We start from the raw sequence: 17571 nt of genomic DNA on the forward strand, positions 1-17571 counted from the left end.
ACAGATGTGATCATGTTGGTTTCAATCCCTGGGTCAGAAGATCTTCATTTAATCCAAAACAAATAGAAAATTCTCATTGAATTGACCAATAATATAGCTTTATTGTTTGCACACCATGGTACACAGCTAACAGTATCAGAATCTCTTGTAGACATAGAGTGAATGGAAAAAAAAAAAGCAGAGCCCTTTATCTCATAGATCTCTCATTTTAGTAGGCAGCGAGATAATAAACAAACAAATTATGTTGTACATGTGCTCCCATTGCTCCATGGGAGAGGCCACCAGGGAGCAAGGTCATTGCTCTGGACAAGGGGGCAGTGAGTGTACAGGTCCTCTTAGAGCATCGTCCTGTCCACCTAGCCAGTTTCAGGGGTAGAGGCAGAGAGAATGAATCGGTCAGTTCAACACTTGTGGTTCCTAAAGAAACAGACTAAGGTGTAGGCTCAGTAATGGGCAGACAGCCAAATTGTCCTTTGATTGAGGACACAGTTTTTAACATTTCTCTTGTTCCTGTAGCATGAAACCAGGCAACACACAAGTCCGTGGCAAGAATCAGTGCCTTGAAACGGAGATAACAAAAAGTGGAGCCCAGATATGTTCTGTAAGCTGGTGCACTCTCCAAAGGGCTTTAACAGTCATAAATTGGCCAAGCAGAAGCCCAGAGCCAGAACTGCCCCTGGGCCTCCCAGGGTGTGCATTAGCAGGAAATGGGATCAGAAGTGAGCAGTGGGATTCAACCCAGTCTCTGATGTAGGCTGCTGGCACTGCAAGTGGCAGCCTTATGCACTGTGCCTCGATGCCAGCCTTCCCTCTGCTACAGATTTTCTTAAGAAAAGTGTGAACACTTCTGGACAGAGGAGAGAGCAAAGTTATTCTCTTGATGTTCCTCAGACCTATGGTGACTCCTTGAAACTCACACTTATCTCTTCTTCTTTATCCCAAGCATGGGATTCCGTTCCCGGTTTGTCCAGAGTCAGGATGGCCACATTTCCAGCTCTGTGGCCCCTCTCCCATCACTCCACAGCCTGCTGCCCTGTCACAGCCCCAGGACCCAGATCCTGGACTTCAGGACCATTGTGACTGTATTGCTCCCACCAGGTCCTTCTGTGTCATCTTCCCATCACAGTGCTTAATCATCCAACCTGCCCAGCTCCTTAGAAGACAGTACTAGCGTGCAGGGAGTAGGACGTGGAGGATTTTTGTGTTGGAGATGTTTTGCGTCCCATCTTACACTCTTACCATCTCTGCTACTGTCTTCCTGAGACAGAATTAGACCTTATAGGGTGAGGCCGGTGCTGTGCCCTAGCAGGTAATGCTACCGCCTGCAGAGTGGGCATCCTATGTGGGCGCTGGTTCATGACTGGAATGGAAGAAGGGCAGCTGGGACAGGAAGCAGTGCCCACAAGGGATGCCACACTGCAGGAGGAGGATTAGCCTACTGTGCACAGTATCAGCCCCTCACTGCACTCTTACAAATCAGCTACAATGTGTAAACCTAGATGACTTGTCACAGAAGCCAAGAGGTTGTGAGCAGATAAGTTAGAAATTTAATTAAACCTCCGGGACTACACCAGAGCCTATATGGAAAAGAATTAGGAGATCAGCTTGTTTTACTGCAAGAAATTTCGACACCATGCATAAATTTTTCTTTTGCTTTTTATTATTTATTTTACATGAAAGTCGGAGTTACACACAGAGAGAGAAGGCAAGGCAGAGAGAGAGAGAGAGAGAGAGAGAGAGAGTTCTTCCATCTGCTGGTTTACTCCTGAATTGGCCACAATGGCTGGATTACGCTGATCCCAAGCCAGGAGCTAGAGCTTCTTCCAGGCTTCCCTCAGGGGTGCAGGGGCCCAAGGACTTGGGCCATTTTCTGCTGCTTTCCAGGCCATAGCAGACAGCTGGATGGGAAGTGCAGCAGTCATGTCGAACTGGTGCCCATTTTGGATGCTGACACTATAGTTGGCAGCTTTACCCGCTACACCACAGCGCCGGCCTCCTCAAGGTCATCTTATTAGCACAATTATATCATTTAATTTAAAGCTTACATATTGACCATAACCTCTCCAAAGCAAATTTTAGGCACTGGACTATAGAGAAAATGCAATTTCAAGCATGTTGTATGGAGTTCTCACCACATATACCCCGTTGGATTTGTGTTTTGTAGGCTGTTTGTTTTGTATTTGTGTATTGCATATGACCTCTTTTTTTTTTTTTTTTTTTGACAGGCAGAGTGGACAGTGAGAGAGAGAGAGAGACAGAGAGAAAGGTCTTCCTTTTGCCGTTGGTTCACCCTCCAATGGCCGCCGCGGTAGCGTGCTGCGGCCGGCGCACCGCGCTGTTCCGATGGCAGGAGCCAGGTGCTTCTCCTGGTCTCCCATGGGGTGCAGAGCCCAAACACTTGGGCCATCCTCCACTGCACTCCCTGGCCACAGCAGAGAGCTGGCCTGGAAGAGGGGCAACCGGGACAGGATCGGTGCCCCGACCGGGACTAGAACCCGGTGTGCCGGCGCCGCAAGGCGGAGGATTAGCCTGTTGAGCCACGGCACCGGCCGCATATGACCTCTTTTTAATATGACAATTAAACCCATCTTTAAATCATAATATTCAGACAAAAAATAGTGTAAGGATTTCATGAAAACTCCTGAGATGTTAAATTTGGAGGCAGCTTCAGACTCTGACTGGGGTCACCACTCCTTGAGCTCTTCTATGGGTGATAGCTGCAGAGAAGCAGACTGCGGGTATCCTAACACTTCGTGCACTTACCTCTAAGTCTAGAGTAAGCCCCAGTGAAAAACTGGAAAAGCATATAGAACTGTTAGCTCTTCCATGGTTTTATCATACCAAGATACATGAATTTAACTTACTTTAACGTAAGCAAAGTATCCATTTTTTTGTCCATTTTAAAAATATTTATTCATTTGAAAGGTAAGAGTTACAGAGAGCCAGAGGCAGAGAGAGAGGTCTTCCATCCTCTGGTTCACTCCCTAGATGGCTGCAACTGGGGGATCTGCCCCATCCAAAGCCAGGAGCCAGGAGTTTCTCCCAGGTCTCTCACACAAGTGCAGGGGCCCAAGGACTTGGACCATCTTCCACTGCTTTCCCAGGCCATAGTAGAGAGCTGGATCGGAAGTAGAGTAGCCAGGACTCAATCTGGCACCCATATGGATGCCGGATCTGAGGGTGTCAGCTTTATTTGCTACATCACAGCGCAGGCAACACACTGAAATATCCTCAATGTGCTCTATAAACACTAGCTCAGCCCTCCGCTCTATAAGGAATCCAACACAGAGTAGCAGAAAACCACTGTCCCTCAAGAGTCTAGACAAGGCTGTGAGTCTCAATCCTCCCAAGCCCTCTGTCACTACCAGACCTGAGATGCACTGGGTCTCCCTGGGGGTCACAGGTGGAAATGTGTGAGTTTTCGAAATTAAATAGAACATTCTCATCGAATTGCACCAATAGAAGCTTCATTGTTGGTACATAATGGCACATAATGAAGAGTATCACAAACACATAGGCATGGAAAAATGCTAACAAATTGAACAGAGCCCTTTATGTCATAGATCTTTCATTCTAGTGGGCCGGGCAGATAAGAAACAAAGCAAGGATGTTCCAACAGTGCTCCCACTGTGCTCTGTTGTGCCTCCCATGGAGCAGGGCCAGTGCTCAGGACAATGGGGCTGTGGGTGTGCAGGTGCATGTGTGCCTCCTTCTGTCTCCACCAGGACAGGGGCAGAGGCAGAGGCAGAAGCAGAGGGAATGCATCGGGCAATTCCACATCTGTGTTTCCTGAAACATAAACTAATTGTACTCTCAGTAATGGTCAGATAGCCAAACTGTCCCTGACAAAAGCTTTTAAATATTCTCCTGTCCCTGTAGCATGAAGTCAGCCAACACACAGGTCAGAGGCAATCAGTGCCCTGATGCTGGAGATAAAAATAAAAAATGGAGCCCAGTTTGAGCAGAGGTGTCTTTACTGTGGATAATACTTATTTCTGTGAATATGATTTTCACAAAGGCCAGCATTTTTGGTTTTCCAACATATTTATTTCTGTATTGAAAGGTTGAGCACTGGAGAGAGGCAAAGAAAGAGAAATAGTGAGGAAGAGGAGAGAGAGAAATAGAGGGAGAGAGAGAGAGAAGAGAGGGAGAGAGAGAGAGAGAGAGAGAGAGAGAGATATTTTGAGGGAGAGATAGAGAGAGTTATCTTCCATCCTCTGGTTCACTCCCCAGATGGCTGCAATGGCCGAGCAGTGCCTGGCAGAGCTAGGAGAGAGAACTCCTTTCATTCTCCCACATGGGAGCCGGAGCTCAAACACGTGGGCCTGTTCCAAGAAGAGCTGGATTGGAAGATGAGAAGCCAGGACTCCCACCGGGGCCCATGTGGGATGCTGGCGCTGCATGGGGCGGCTTTACCCACTGCATGAGGCCAGCCCATCCTATCTCCAGTGATGAGAGCATAATGCCACTTCCCACTACGTCCTCCCTCCTACCTCACTCCCCCCAACTTCTCTTCTGTTTTTCTTTTTCTTCAAAGTTCTACACTGACACACTTTCACTACATAATGACCAGCTTAACCTTACACTAAACAAAGAATTCAACACGGAGTAGCAGAAAAACCACTGTTCCTCAAGAGTCTACCCAAGGCTGGGAGTCTCATCCTCCCAGTGCCTCTGTTACTTCTGACCTGAGGTGCGCTGGCGCCCCCTGGGGATCACAGGTGAAATCGCATCTGCTTTCAATCCCTGTGAGAGCAGTTCTTCATTCAATTCAAAATCAAATAGCAAATTCTCATCTTATTGAACCAATAGTATCTCCAACGTTTCTACAGAACTGAACACGACTAAGAGTATCACAATTCCTAGGCAGAGAACAATTGGAAAAAATCGAACAGAGCTCTTTATCTCATTGATCTTTCATTTTAGTGATCAGGGCAAATAAGCAAACCTATGTTTTACACCTGATCCCATGTGCTTCAAGTGAGATACTCTTTGGACACTGCCATTGCTGGGGACACGTGGGCAGTGGGTGTCCAGGTCCACCCGGTGCATCCTCCTGCCTCGGGCAGCAGCAGATTTAGAGGCAGAGGGGACGAATCAGGCAGTTCCACACTGTGTTTCCTGAAAAGATACACTAATGGTAGTCTCAGTAATGGTCAGATGGCCAAATAGGCCTTTGACTGCGGAATAAGCTTTTTAAATTTCTCAAACTGCTGTAGCATGAAAGCAGGCAACACAGAGGTCAGTGGGAGAATCAGTGCCCAGTCACTGGATGTAAAAGTAATAGAGCCCAGTTTTAGCAGGGTGTCATCTACTGTGGTGAATACTTATTTCTAATAAAGATAATTTTCTTAAATATTAACATGTTCTATTTTTCAAATATTTATATATTTACTTGTGAGACTGACAATTGATGAGAGGCAAAGACAGAGGGAGAGAGAGAGAGAAAGAGATAGAGAATGTCTATAACCTGGTGCATCCACAAATGGCTGTAGCTGTGAGTTCCTGGCCAAGCAGAAGCCCAGAGGCAGAACTGCCCCTGGTCTCCCCTGTGGGGCAGGAATCCAAGAACTTGGGCCATTTTCTGCTGCCTCCCAATGTGAGCATTAGCAGGAAATGGGATCAGACATGAATAGTGGGATTCAATCCAGTCTCTGATGTAGGCTGCTGGCAGTGCAAATAGCAGCCTTATCCACTGTGCCACGAAGCCAGCCTTAACTCCTCTCCGGGTTATCTTAAGAAAAACGTGATGATTTCTGGACAGAGGGGAGAGGGAAGTTAGTTTTTCTGATGTGCCGGAGGCCAGCTCCAGCAGACCCAGGTCTTCCTCATGGTGTGGGAGGCGTCTGCATAGCGATGAATGAGAGGCGTGCTCACAGCAAAGCTGTTCATTTTACACATACTTTACTGTTCTCATAAATTCTGTACATGTCTACTCATTAGTGATCCTTACAGAGTTAATGATTCTTCCTTACAATAACAAAGTCTCTCTCCCATCCACTTTAAACCATTCACTTTGTATTATGTGTAACCCCTCCCTTATCCCAATTTCCATAGTCTTATAACAATTTCAAAGATTTATTTGATATTTGAGATACAGTAGAGCAGAGACTCAAAGGGATGTTAAATTATATAAAATTGATTATAAAAAATAGTGGTTATTTTGCAAAGAATCAGAACATCTACTTATAACAATTGATTAAGAAGATTGGAACATCTACCTTTTAGTTTAACTCTACTAATTACTAATCATTAACACTCTGCTCAAACAAACCTGTTCATTATACACGTCCTTTCCATAACTCTTCACTACTATTAGTCTTAGTAACTCATTCAAGACTCGCTCACTGATTTTGGTATTTGCTTTATGTCCTTTCCACCAGGCCACACAAACTCAGGCACTTAGCACTGTTTGTGTTTCTCTCAGCCACTTAAATTGTTAACTCTCATTTACCAGTCATTAGTCTATAATAACACAGGCTCTCAGGTGGAGTATAGCAGAGACTGAAGACCTTCCCCAAGGACCCTCTCATCCCTACATCAGGTCTAACTGCGTACCAGACACCCTACAGTTTGAGTTCCCTCTAGGCTTTTACTGTAGGTAACTGAAACATCGGAGAGGGTTGAATTCCTCTAGGAGGATCCAGTCCATCAGTGCTCAGCCGTCAGTGAGGTCATTTGGAGCAGAGGCCGATTCTCAGAGATTTCCTAGAATGTAGCGATCATCAGCGAGATCACCAGAAACTCTGGCTTTTCTGTATTTATAAACCTAAAACCAGCAAGAGGACCGCAGCTTGTGGTTCTCACACCCAGGGAGACAGACTCCTGCTGCGACCTTGCAGACAGCCAGAGTTGCCTTGGCCTCTTCCCTGATAATCCTCAGACCTCTGGTGACTCCTTGATTCTTGCACTTCTGTTTTCCTCCTGCATCCTTGACTCAGAACTCTGGCTGCAGATGGGAGAGCGCACCTGTGTGATCTCTCCTCTAAGCACCTGCGTTCTCCTTCTGAGTCCTGGTCTCTGGCAGCCGCTTGTTCTGAAGATGTTTATTCTGATCAGTACAGAGGTGAGTGTGGACAGAAGTCTCGTCTCTCAGAGACCATCTCCCTGGTGCCACGGTCTGCCGTGAGGGGACAATGTGAGGGCATCAGAGGACAAGCAGGTAAAATCATTGATCACAGTTTTAAGTGTAACTAAGTATTCCCTAGAAAATGGACTTTCTCTTACAGAATCCCAACATAACCATGAATCAATTAAAATAATTGGCCTTCCAATTCACTTGAAGTGTTGTCAAGTGTCCCTCAGTGACTTTGGGATGTGACGTCTCCCGGTAGAAACACATGCACTGCAGGTAAACTTGTGCAGCCCTGGTCTGAGCTGGGGCAGCTGGAGACACAGCCCTGGGCTGAGTTCTGAGCTGCCCTGGGCCCTTCAGCTGGGCACAGCCCTGCCCCGCCCCTGCTCATTTGCATGTGCCCAGAGCACCGCCCACCTCTCTGGGCATTTAGGCCCAGGTTGCTCCCGCCCCATGCAGGAGGCAGTGCCAGGCAGGACCCAGCATGGACACGAGGGCCCCCACTCAGCTGCTGGGGCTCCTGCTGCTCTGGCTCCCAGGTAAGGAAGGCTAGCCAGCAGCAGGAACGGCCTCGGGCAGTGTGGCCAGGGCATTGTGCTCTCTGCAGGATCGGCCTCTTAGAACGTGAGGATGAGTGTGGTCTCTGTGTTTCTGTTTCCCTTCTCAGGTGCCACATTTGCCCAAGTGCTGACCCAGACTACGTCACCCGTGTCTGCCGCCTTGGGAGGCACAGTCACCATCAATTGCCAGTCCAGTCAGAGTGTTTATAACAACCGCTTATCCTGGTATCAGCAGAAACCAGGGCAGCCTCCCAAGCTCCTGATCTACAAGGCATCCACTCTGGCATCTGGGGTCCCATCGCGGTTCAAAGGCAGTGGATCTGGGACACAGTTCACTCTCACCATCAGCGGCGTGCAGTGTGACGATGCTGCCACTTACTACTGTGCAGGCGATTATGGTGGTTATAATTTCCACAGTGATACAAGCCCTAACAAAAACCCCCCAGGAAAGCAGAAGTGTGAGACTGGGCTGCCCCAGCTGCTCCTCCTGGGCCCCATCTGCTGAGAGTGATTCTCAGAGCAGCCAGGCTTGAAGGTCCTGCAGGGTCGGGTGGAAGGGGCCAGGGTGACTCCTCTGAGGATCTCTCCTTTCCTCTCCTTGGCAGCATCAGCACAGAGATGACCATGACCCTACTGTTTTAAAGGAAAGCAGTTATTCTTCTGAGTATTCGAAGCTAGAGCATCATTTGTGATTCATAGAGCAACAGAGAGAACACTACAGTTATTACAAGGAAAAATATTTTAAACACATGTGATTATCAAATTTTATGATAGAAACCAATTTCATATCTACAGTTATTTAAAAATGTATTTGCTTTTTGAAAATCCATGTTTTACACACACATACAAACACACACAGTTTCATAGAGCAAGTTCCCTTCCATCTGCTGGTCTCTCCTCCAATGGCTGCAGTGGCTGAGGCTGTGCCTGGCAAGTGCTGGTGATGGAGCTTCTATGAGGACTCCCACGTGGGTGCCAGGGCTCCAACACTGGAGCCATCTACTTGAGCTTTCCCAGGCCAAGCAGGGAGCTGGATTGGAAGTGGAGCGACCAGGACTCCCACCGGTGCCCATTGGGATACTGGCACTGCCTTTGGCGCCTTAAACCACTGCACATGGCCAGGCTATCCTATCCACAATTGTGAGAACATAATGTTGCTTCCCACCATGTCCTCCCTCCTTCCTCACTCCCACCCTCCTCTCTTTTTCTTTGAGGTTTTACATGGACACACGTTCAATTTATTACCACCAGCTTAACCTTCCAGTAAACAAAGAATTCAGTGAGGAGTGAGAAGAAAAACCACTGTTCCTCCAGAGTCTAGACAAGGCTGTGGGTCTCAATCCTCCCAATCCCTCTGTCACTGCCAGACCTGAGCTGTGCTGCCTCCCCCTGAGGGTCACAGGTGGAATCGCGACAGCTTTCAATCCCTGATTGAGCAGTTCTTCATGCAGTTCAAAATCAACCAGAAAATTCTCATCGATTTGAATCAATACTAGCTTCATTGTTTCTACAGAACTGCACACGACTGACATTATCACAATCTCCTAGGCATAGAGTAATTGTAAAAAGTTGAGCAGAGCCCTTCATCTCATAGATCTCTCATTTTGTGGGCAGGGCAGATAAGAAACAAACATATAACGTTCTACACCTGCGCCCACTCTGCTCCACATGAGATTCCTCCCCAGGAGCACCACCATTGCTCGGGACAAGCGGGCAGTGGGTGTCCAGTCCTCGTCGTGATCCTCCTGTGTCCGGGGCAGAGGCGGAACAAGAGGCAGAGGCAGAGGGATCTTAAGGTGCAGTTCAATGCTTGTGTTTTTTGAAAAAATAAACTAATTGTAGTCTCAGTGATGGTCAGACGGCCAAGTTGTCCTTCGATTGAGGAAAAAGGTTTTAAATCTCTGAAGTGGCTGAGGAATGAAACCAGCCAACACACAGATCAGTGGAAGAATCAGTGCCCAGGGTGCCGGCGCTGTGACCTAGCAGGTAAAGCCATCGCCTGCGGTGCTGGCATCCCATATGGGTGCAGGTTCAAGTCCTGGCTGCTCCCTCAGATCCGGCTCTCTGCTGTGGCCTGGGAAAGCAGTAGAAGATGGCCTAAGTCCTTGGGTCCCTGACCCTGCATGGGAGAGCTGAAGAAAGCTCCTGGCTCCTGGGTCCTTGTTACTGGCTTCGGATCATCACAGTTCTGCCTGTTGTGGCCAATTGTGGAGTGAACCAATGGAAGAAAGACCTTTCTCTCTCTCTTTCTCTGTCTCTGTCCTTCCTCTCTCTGCCTCTCCTTCTCTCTGTGTGTAACTCTGCCTTTCAAATAAATAAATAGAAAAACTCTGTGTATGGGGATCAGAGAATGTCAAGTGTTGTTTTTATGGAGATTCAACCCGACTGTGGAGGTATGGACGAGAGCCTATGCAGTGGCACCAAGAGCGTGGAAAAGCGGGAGAAGACGAAATGGTCCTTATTAAAAGATTGGAAGACACAATTGAGTTACTTCTTGAAAAATTCTTCCACTCCTGGGAAGCCCAAAACCAGCAAGAAAAGTAAACAACAAACTTTCATCAAGCCTTCCCCAGAGGAAGCACTGCTGTGGTCGGAAGGATTCGAGGAGCTGCTGGCCAGCACATATGGTGTGGCTGCTTTTAGGGCCTTTTTAAAATCTGAATTCTGTGAAGAAAATATAGACTTCTGGCTGGGCTGTGAAGACTTCAAAAAAATCAAATCACCCCGGAAGCTGTCCTCAAAAGCAAGGAAAATGTATGTAGAATTCATAGAAAAAGATGCCCCAAAAGAGGTAAACATAGACTTCCAGACCAAAACTCTTACTGTCCAAAATGTGCAAAATGCTACAACTGGCTGCTTTATATCTGCGCAGAAAAAGGTTTACAGCTTGATGGAGAATAACTCCTATCCCCATTTCTTGGCATCAGAATTCTGCCAGGACTTGTATAAAAAACCATAAATCACCACCAGAGCACCAAGCTACATGATTTGAAAAAAAGAGCCCCAGAGTGGGGGACATGTCTTTCTGCTTCCTAGGTAGAAGGCTGTCACCTGCAAGAGAATGACCTTGAATTCAGCCTGGTTGTTTGGGAAACATCCCTCAGAACTACTAATTCCAACTTGGGTAGTGAATCAGGATGCTGCTGACTGTCTAGGATAAGCTTTTATCGAAATAGCTTCCACTGCTCTACAGACACGGGAAAGAATATATGGCCTGAATGTGGTGGGTCTCACTGGAAAAGCAAGAATATGAAATAAAGATAACACAATGTATCACATGAAAAATAAATAAATAAATAAATATTAATAAAAAAGATTCAGTGTCCAGATACCAGATAGAAAAAGAGGAACCCAGTTTTGGAAGGGTGTCTTCACTGTGGTTAATACATATGCCTAGTGGAGATAATTTTCTTAATTGTAATATTTACAATTTTTCAAAAATATTCCTTTATTTTTTACTTGCAAGACTGAGATTTGGTGAAAGACAAAGTGAGACTCAGAGCGACAGGAGAGAGAGAGAGAGAGAGAGAGAGAGAGAGAGAGAGAGAAATGTAAGACCCCTGCTAAAAGTAAATATTAAAATAATATTATAGTAAAGGGTTAAAAAGTTTAGCTGCTGACAGTAGACATCCCTTAAAATAACTGTGTCTCCACCAGCCTGCAGAATAACCTTGGGAAACTGCCTTGGGAAACTGCTCTGTGTAACTGTCTCACGCGATAACACTTGCAGAAGTCCGGAAAAGAGTTGCAATAAGGTTCTGTGACCATTGTATAAACTTACCCCTTCCCTCACTAAAATCACAACAAGTTTGCCCTTCAAAATAGCCAATCACCAAACGCCCCGCATACATATGTTAATCAGGTGGCTATTGTCTTTAAAAACTGCTGTAACCCCTGCTGGGGGCTCTCTCACTCTCTGGACTGCCTGAGGTGCTGGGGAGCCCGTTTGCGCAAAGCCTAATAAAAATCCTGATGCGCTTGCATCTACAGGGCTGGAGTTTTGGGTCTTTGGGCGACCACCCGAGCGCGTTGGATTCCCAGATTTGGGGTCCTTCAATACTTATAACAATTGATTAGGAGGATTGGAACATCTACCTTTTAGTTGAACTCTACTACTTATTAATCATAAACACCCTGCTCAAACAAACCCATTCATTATACATGTCCTTTCCATACCCCCTCACTAATATTAGTCTTAGTAACTCATTCAAGACTTGCTCATTGATTTTGGTAATTACTTTATGTTCTTTCCTCTAGGCCACACAAACTCAGGCACTTAGCACTGTTTGTGTTTCTCTCAGACACTTAAATGTTAACTCTCATTTACCAGTCATTAGCCTAGAATAAGACAGACTCTCAAGTGGATTATAGCAGGACTGAAGACCTTCCCCAAGGACCCTCTCATCCCTACATCAGGTCTAACTGCGTACCAGACACCTGACAGTTTGAGTTCCTTCTAGGCTATTACTGCAGATAACTGAAACATCAGAAGGGGTTGAATTCCTCTAGGAGGATCCAGTCCATCAGTGCTCAGCCGTCAGTGAGGTCATTTGGAGCAGAGGCCGATTCTCAGAGATTTCCCAGAATGTAGCGATCATCAGGGAGATCACCAGAAACTCTGGCTTTTCTGTATCAATAAACCTAAAACCAGCAAGAGGACCGCAGCTTGTGGTTCTCACACCCAGGGAGACAGACTCCTGCTGAGCCCTTGCAGACAGCCAGAGTTGCCTTGGCCTCTTCCCTGATGTCCTCAGACCTCTGGTGACTCCTTGAAACCCGCACTTCTGTTTCCCTCCTGCATCCTTGACTCAGAACTCTGGCTGCAGACGGGAGAGCGCACCTGTGTGATCTCTCCTCTAAGCTCCTGCGTTCTCCTTCTGAGTCCTGGTCTCTCTCTGGCAGCCGCTTGTTCTGAGGATGTTTATTCTGATCAGTACAGAGGTGAGTGTGGACAGAAGTCTCGTCTCTCAGAGACCATCTCCCTGGTGCAGCGGTCTGCTGTGAGGGGACAATGTGAGGGCATCAGAGGACAAGCAGTTAAAGTACATGTACCTCAGCTTTAACAAGTATCTAAGTATTCCCTAGAAAATGGAATTTTCTCCTACAGAATGCCAACACAATCATGAATCAATTAAAACAACTTCTGTTCCAGTTCACCTAAAGTGTTGTAAATGTCCCTCAGTGACTTTGGGAGGTGACATCTCCTGGTAGAAACATTTGCACTGCAGGTCAACTTGTGCAGCCCTGGTCTGAGCTGGGGCAGCTGGAGACACAGCCCCTGGGCTGAGTTCTGAGCTGCCCTGGGCCCTTCAGCTGGCCACAGCCCTGCCCCGCCCCTGCTCATTTGCATGTCCCCAGAGCACCGCCCATCTCTCTGGGCATTTAGGAGCAGGCTGCTCCCGCCCCATGCAGGAGGCAGTGCCAGGCAGGACCCAGCATGGACACGAGGGCCCCCACTCAGCTGCTGGGGCTCCTGCTGCTCTGGCTCCCAGGTAAGGAAGGCCAGCAGCAGGAACGGCCTCGGGCAGTGTGGCCAGGGCATTGTGGTCTCTGCAGGAGCGTCCTCTTAGAACGTGAGGATGAGTGTGGTCTCTGTTTCTGTTTCCCTTCTCAGGTGCCCGATGTGCTGCTGTGCTGACCCAGACTGCATCCCCCGTGTCTTCCGCTCTGGGAGGCACAGTCACCATCAGTTGCCAGTCCAGTCAGAGTGTTTATAATAACAACTACTTAGGCTGGTATCAGCAGAAACCAGGGCAGCCTCCCAAGCTCCTTATCTACAGGGCATCCAATCTGGCATCTGGGGTCCCATCACGGTTCAAAGGCAGTGGATCTGGGACACAGTTCACTCTCACCATCAGCGGCGTGCAGTGTGACGATGCTGCCACTTACTACTGTTTAGGCATTTATGATAATGATGCTGATACCACAGTGTTACAAGCCCTAACAAAAACCCCCCAGGAAAGCAGAAGTGTGAGGCTGGGCTGCCCCAGCTGCTCCTCCTGGGCCCCATCTGCTGAGAGTGATTCTCAGAGCAGCCAGGCTGAGGGTCCTGCAGGGTCGGGTGGAAGGGGCCAGGGTGACTCCTCTGAGGCTCCCTCCTTTCCCCTCCTTGGCAGCTGCAGCACTGACATGTCTATGACCCTATTTCCTTTAAAGGAAAGAAATTATTCTTTTCAAGTACTTGAAGTTGAGCATCATTTGCGATTCATTGAGGAAGAGAAGACAGAGATATTGCAAGCAAAAATATTTTAAACACAGGTGATTATAAAAATTTTATGAAGGAAACCAATTTGATATCTACACTTTCTTAAAAATATTTATTTGCTAATTGAAAGTCTGTGTATTACAGACACACAGACACAGACACACAGACACACACACACACACACTGTTCCAGGGAGAGAGAGTTATCTTCCGTCTGCTGGTCTCTTCTCAAATGGCTGCAGTGGCTGAGCCTGTGCCTGGCAAGACATAGAGATAGAACTTTTTTCAGGTCTCCCACATGGGTGCTAAACCTTCCAGTAAACAAAGAATTCAGCGAGGAGTGAGCAGAAAAACCACTGTTCCTCCAGAGTCTAGACAAGGCTGTGGGTCTCAGTCCTCCCAATCCCTCTGTCACTACCTTGGGCTACCAGTGCACTGGCTCCCCTGAGGGTCACAGGTATAATTGTGTTGGCTTTCAATCCCTGAGTTAGAAGATCTTCATTTAATCCAAATCAACAGAAAATTCTCATCGAATAGACCAATAATGTAGCTACATTATTTGCACACTGTGGTTCATAGCTCACAGACTGCAGCACGCCTATCACGGTGGCCATTGGAGGGTGAACCAATGGCAAAAGGAAGACCTTTCTCTCTGTCTCCCTCTACTGTCTACTCTGCCTGTCAAAAATTAAAAAAAAAAAAAAAAAGAAAAAGAAAAAAAGAAAAGTGTGAACACTCTGGACAGAGGAGAGTGGAAGTTATTTTCTTGATGTTCCTCAGACCTATGGTGACTCCTTTAAACCCGCACTTATTTCTTCCTTTGTATCCTGAGCATGGGATTCTGTTTCCAGATTCTCCAGCCTCAGGATGGCCCCATTGACTGATCTGTGGCCCCTCTCCCCATCACTCCACAGCCTGCTGCCCTGTCACAGCCCCTGGACCCTGGCACTCCTCCTGACTTCAGGACCATTGGGATTGTATCGCTCCCCCAGGTCCTTCCGTGTCATCTCCCCATCACAGTCCTTAATCAGCCAATCTGCCCAGCTCCCTAGATGACAGTCCTAGTGAGCAGGCAGTAGGCTGCGGATGGCTTTTGTGTTGGAGATGTTTTGTGTCCCATCTTACACTCTTACCATCTCTGCTACTGTCTTCCTGAGACAGAATTAGACCTTATAGGGTGAGGCCGGTGCTGTGCCCTAGCAGGTAATGCTACCACCTGCAGAGTGGGCATCCTATGTGGGCACTGGTTCATGACTGGAATGGAAGAAGGGCAGCTGGGACAGGAAGCAGTGCCCACAAGGGATGCCACACTGCAGGAGGAGGATTAGCCTACTGTGCACAGTATCAGCCCCTCACTGCACTCTTACAAATCAGCTACAATGTGTAAACCTAGATGACTTGTCACAGAAGCCAAGAGGTTGTGAGCAGATAAGTTAGAAATTTAATTAAACCTCCGGGACTACACCAGAGCCTATATGGAAAAGAATTAGGAGATCAGCTTGTTTTACTGCAAGAAATTTCGACACCATGCATAAATTTTTCTTTTGCTTTTTATTATTTGTTTTACATGAAAGTCAGAGTTACACACAGAGAGAGAAGCAGAGGCAGAGAGAGAGAGAGAGAGAGAGAGAGAGAGAGAGAGAGTTCTTCCATCTGCTGATTTACTCCCGAATTGGCCACAATGGCTGGATTACGCTGATCCGAAGCCAAGAGCCTAGAGCTTCTTGCAGGTCTCCCTCAGGGTTGCAGGGGCCCAAGGAATTGGGCCATTTTCTGCTGTTTTCCCAGGCCATAGCAGACAGCTGGATGGGAAGCGGAGCAGTCGTGTCACTGGTGCCATTTTGGATGCTGACACTATAGTTGGCAGCTTTACCCGCTACACCACAGCGCCGGCCTCCTCAAGGTCATCTTATTAGCACAATTATATCATTTAATTTAAGAGCATACATATTGACCAGAGGCCTCTCCAAAGCAAATTTTAGGCACTGAAATATAGAGAAAACACATCTTCAAACATATTGTATGGAGTTCTCACCACATTTACCCCGTTGGATTTGTGTTTTATAGGCTGTGTGTTTTGTATTTGTGTATTACATATGACCACTTTTTTATAAGGCAGTTAAACCCATCTTTAAAACATAAGTCTCAGACAAAAAACAAAAAAAAAACCCAAAACAAAACAAAACAAAACAGTGTAATGATTTTTTGAAAACTCCTGAGATGTTGAATGTGGAGGCAGCTCCAGACTCTGACTGGGTCACCACTCCTTGAGTTCTTCTATAGGTGACAGCTCCAGACAAGCTATCAAGAGAGCTGTTCTGTAATCTGTTCTCTCCACAAATGGCTGTATCAGTCAGTGCTTGGCCAAGCAGAAGCCCAGAGGCAGAACTGCCCCTGGGTCTCCAATGTGGGACTGGAAACCAAGAACTTGGGCCATTTTCTGCTGCCTCCAAGAGTGGGAGAAGTTATTTTTCTTGATGTTCCTCAGACCCTTGGTGAGGCCTTGAACTTTCACTTATCTTTTCCTCTTGCGTCCTTGACTCAGAACTCTGGATGCAGATAGGAGAGCGCACATGTGTGTTCTTTCATCTAAGCATTTGCGTTTCCCTCTGAGTCCTGGTCCTTCTCTGGCAGCCGCTTGTTTCAGAGGTGAGTGTGGACAGAAGTCTTGTCTCTCAGAGACCATCTCCCTGTGCAGCGGTCTGCTGTGAGGGGACAATGTGAGGGCATCAGAGGACAAACAGGTAAAGACATTAACCTCAGCTTTAAGGTATAACTAAGTATCCCCTGGAAAAGGGACTTTCTCATACAGATTCAAAATAACCATGAATAGTTCACACCATCTTCTTGTCACATAAACTCTAATTTTTAGCAATTGTCCCTCAGGGACTTCGGGAGGTGACATCCCCTGGTTGAAGCATGTGCACTGCAGGTAAACCTGTGCAGCCCTGGTCTGAGCTGGGGCAGCTGGAGACACAGCCCCTGGGCTGAGTTCTGAGCTGCCCTGGGCCCTTCAGCTGGCCACAGCCCTGCCCCGCCCCTGCTCATTTGCATGTCCCCAGAGCACCGCCCACCTCTCTGGGGATTTAGGCCCAGGCTGCTCCCGCCCCATGCAGGAGGCAGTGCCAGGCAGGACCCAGCATGGACACGAGGGCCCCCACTCAGCTGCTGGGGCTCCTGCTGCTCTGGCTCCCAGGTAAGGAAGGCCAGCAGCAGGAACGGCCTTGGGCAGTGTGGCCAGGGCTGCCGGTCTCTGCAGGAGCGTCCTCTTAGAACGTGAGGATGAGTGTGGTCTCTGTGTTTCTGTTTCCTTTTCAGGTGGCACATTTGCCCAAGTGCTGACCCAGACTGCATCCCCCGTGTCTGCTGCCTTGGGAGGCACAGTCACCAACAACTGCCAGGCCAGTCAGAGTGTTTATGGTAACAACCGCTTATCCTGGTTTCAGCAGAAACCAGGGCAGCCTCCCAAGCGCCTGATCTATGCTGCATCCACTCTGGATTCTGGGATCCCATCGCGGTTCAAAGGCAGTGGATCTGGGACACAGTTCACTCTCACCATCAGTGGCGTGCAGTGTGATGATGCTGCCACTTACTACTGTCAAGGCGGTTATTATAGTAGTAGTTGGTACCACAGTGATACAAGCCCTAACAAAAACCACCCAGGAAAGCAGAAGTGTGAGGCTGGGCTGCCCCAGCTGCTCCTTGTGGTTCCCCATCTGCTGAGAGTGATTC

At 47.6% G+C, this 17571-nt stretch overlaps 1 protein-coding gene and 1 gene segment (V, D, J or C); both read left to right on the plus strand.

The window, feature by feature from the left end:
- The first annotated feature begins 9985 nt into the window (after positions 1-9985).
- On the plus strand, positions 9986-10594 carry LOC133772230 (regulator of G-protein signaling 2-like). The gene has a single exon (XM_062208735.1). The coding sequence runs from the start codon at positions 9986-9988 to the stop codon at positions 10592-10594; it is 609 nt and encodes a 202-aa protein (XP_062064719.1).
- Positions 10595-13072: 2478 nt separating this feature from the next.
- On the plus strand, positions 13073-16755 carry LOC133772408 (Ig kappa chain V region K16-167-like). The segment is given in 4 exon segments: positions 13073-13127; positions 13250-13605; positions 16474-16488; positions 16726-16755. Coding segments are annotated over 4 exon segments (456 nt in total).
- Positions 16756-17571: the final 816 nt, after the last annotated feature.

This window comes from Lepus europaeus, chromosome 13 (genome assembly GCF_033115175.1).
Source record: "Lepus europaeus isolate LE1 chromosome 13, mLepTim1.pri, whole genome shotgun sequence".
Lineage (NCBI taxonomy): Eukaryota > Metazoa > Chordata > Mammalia > Lagomorpha > Leporidae > Lepus > Lepus europaeus.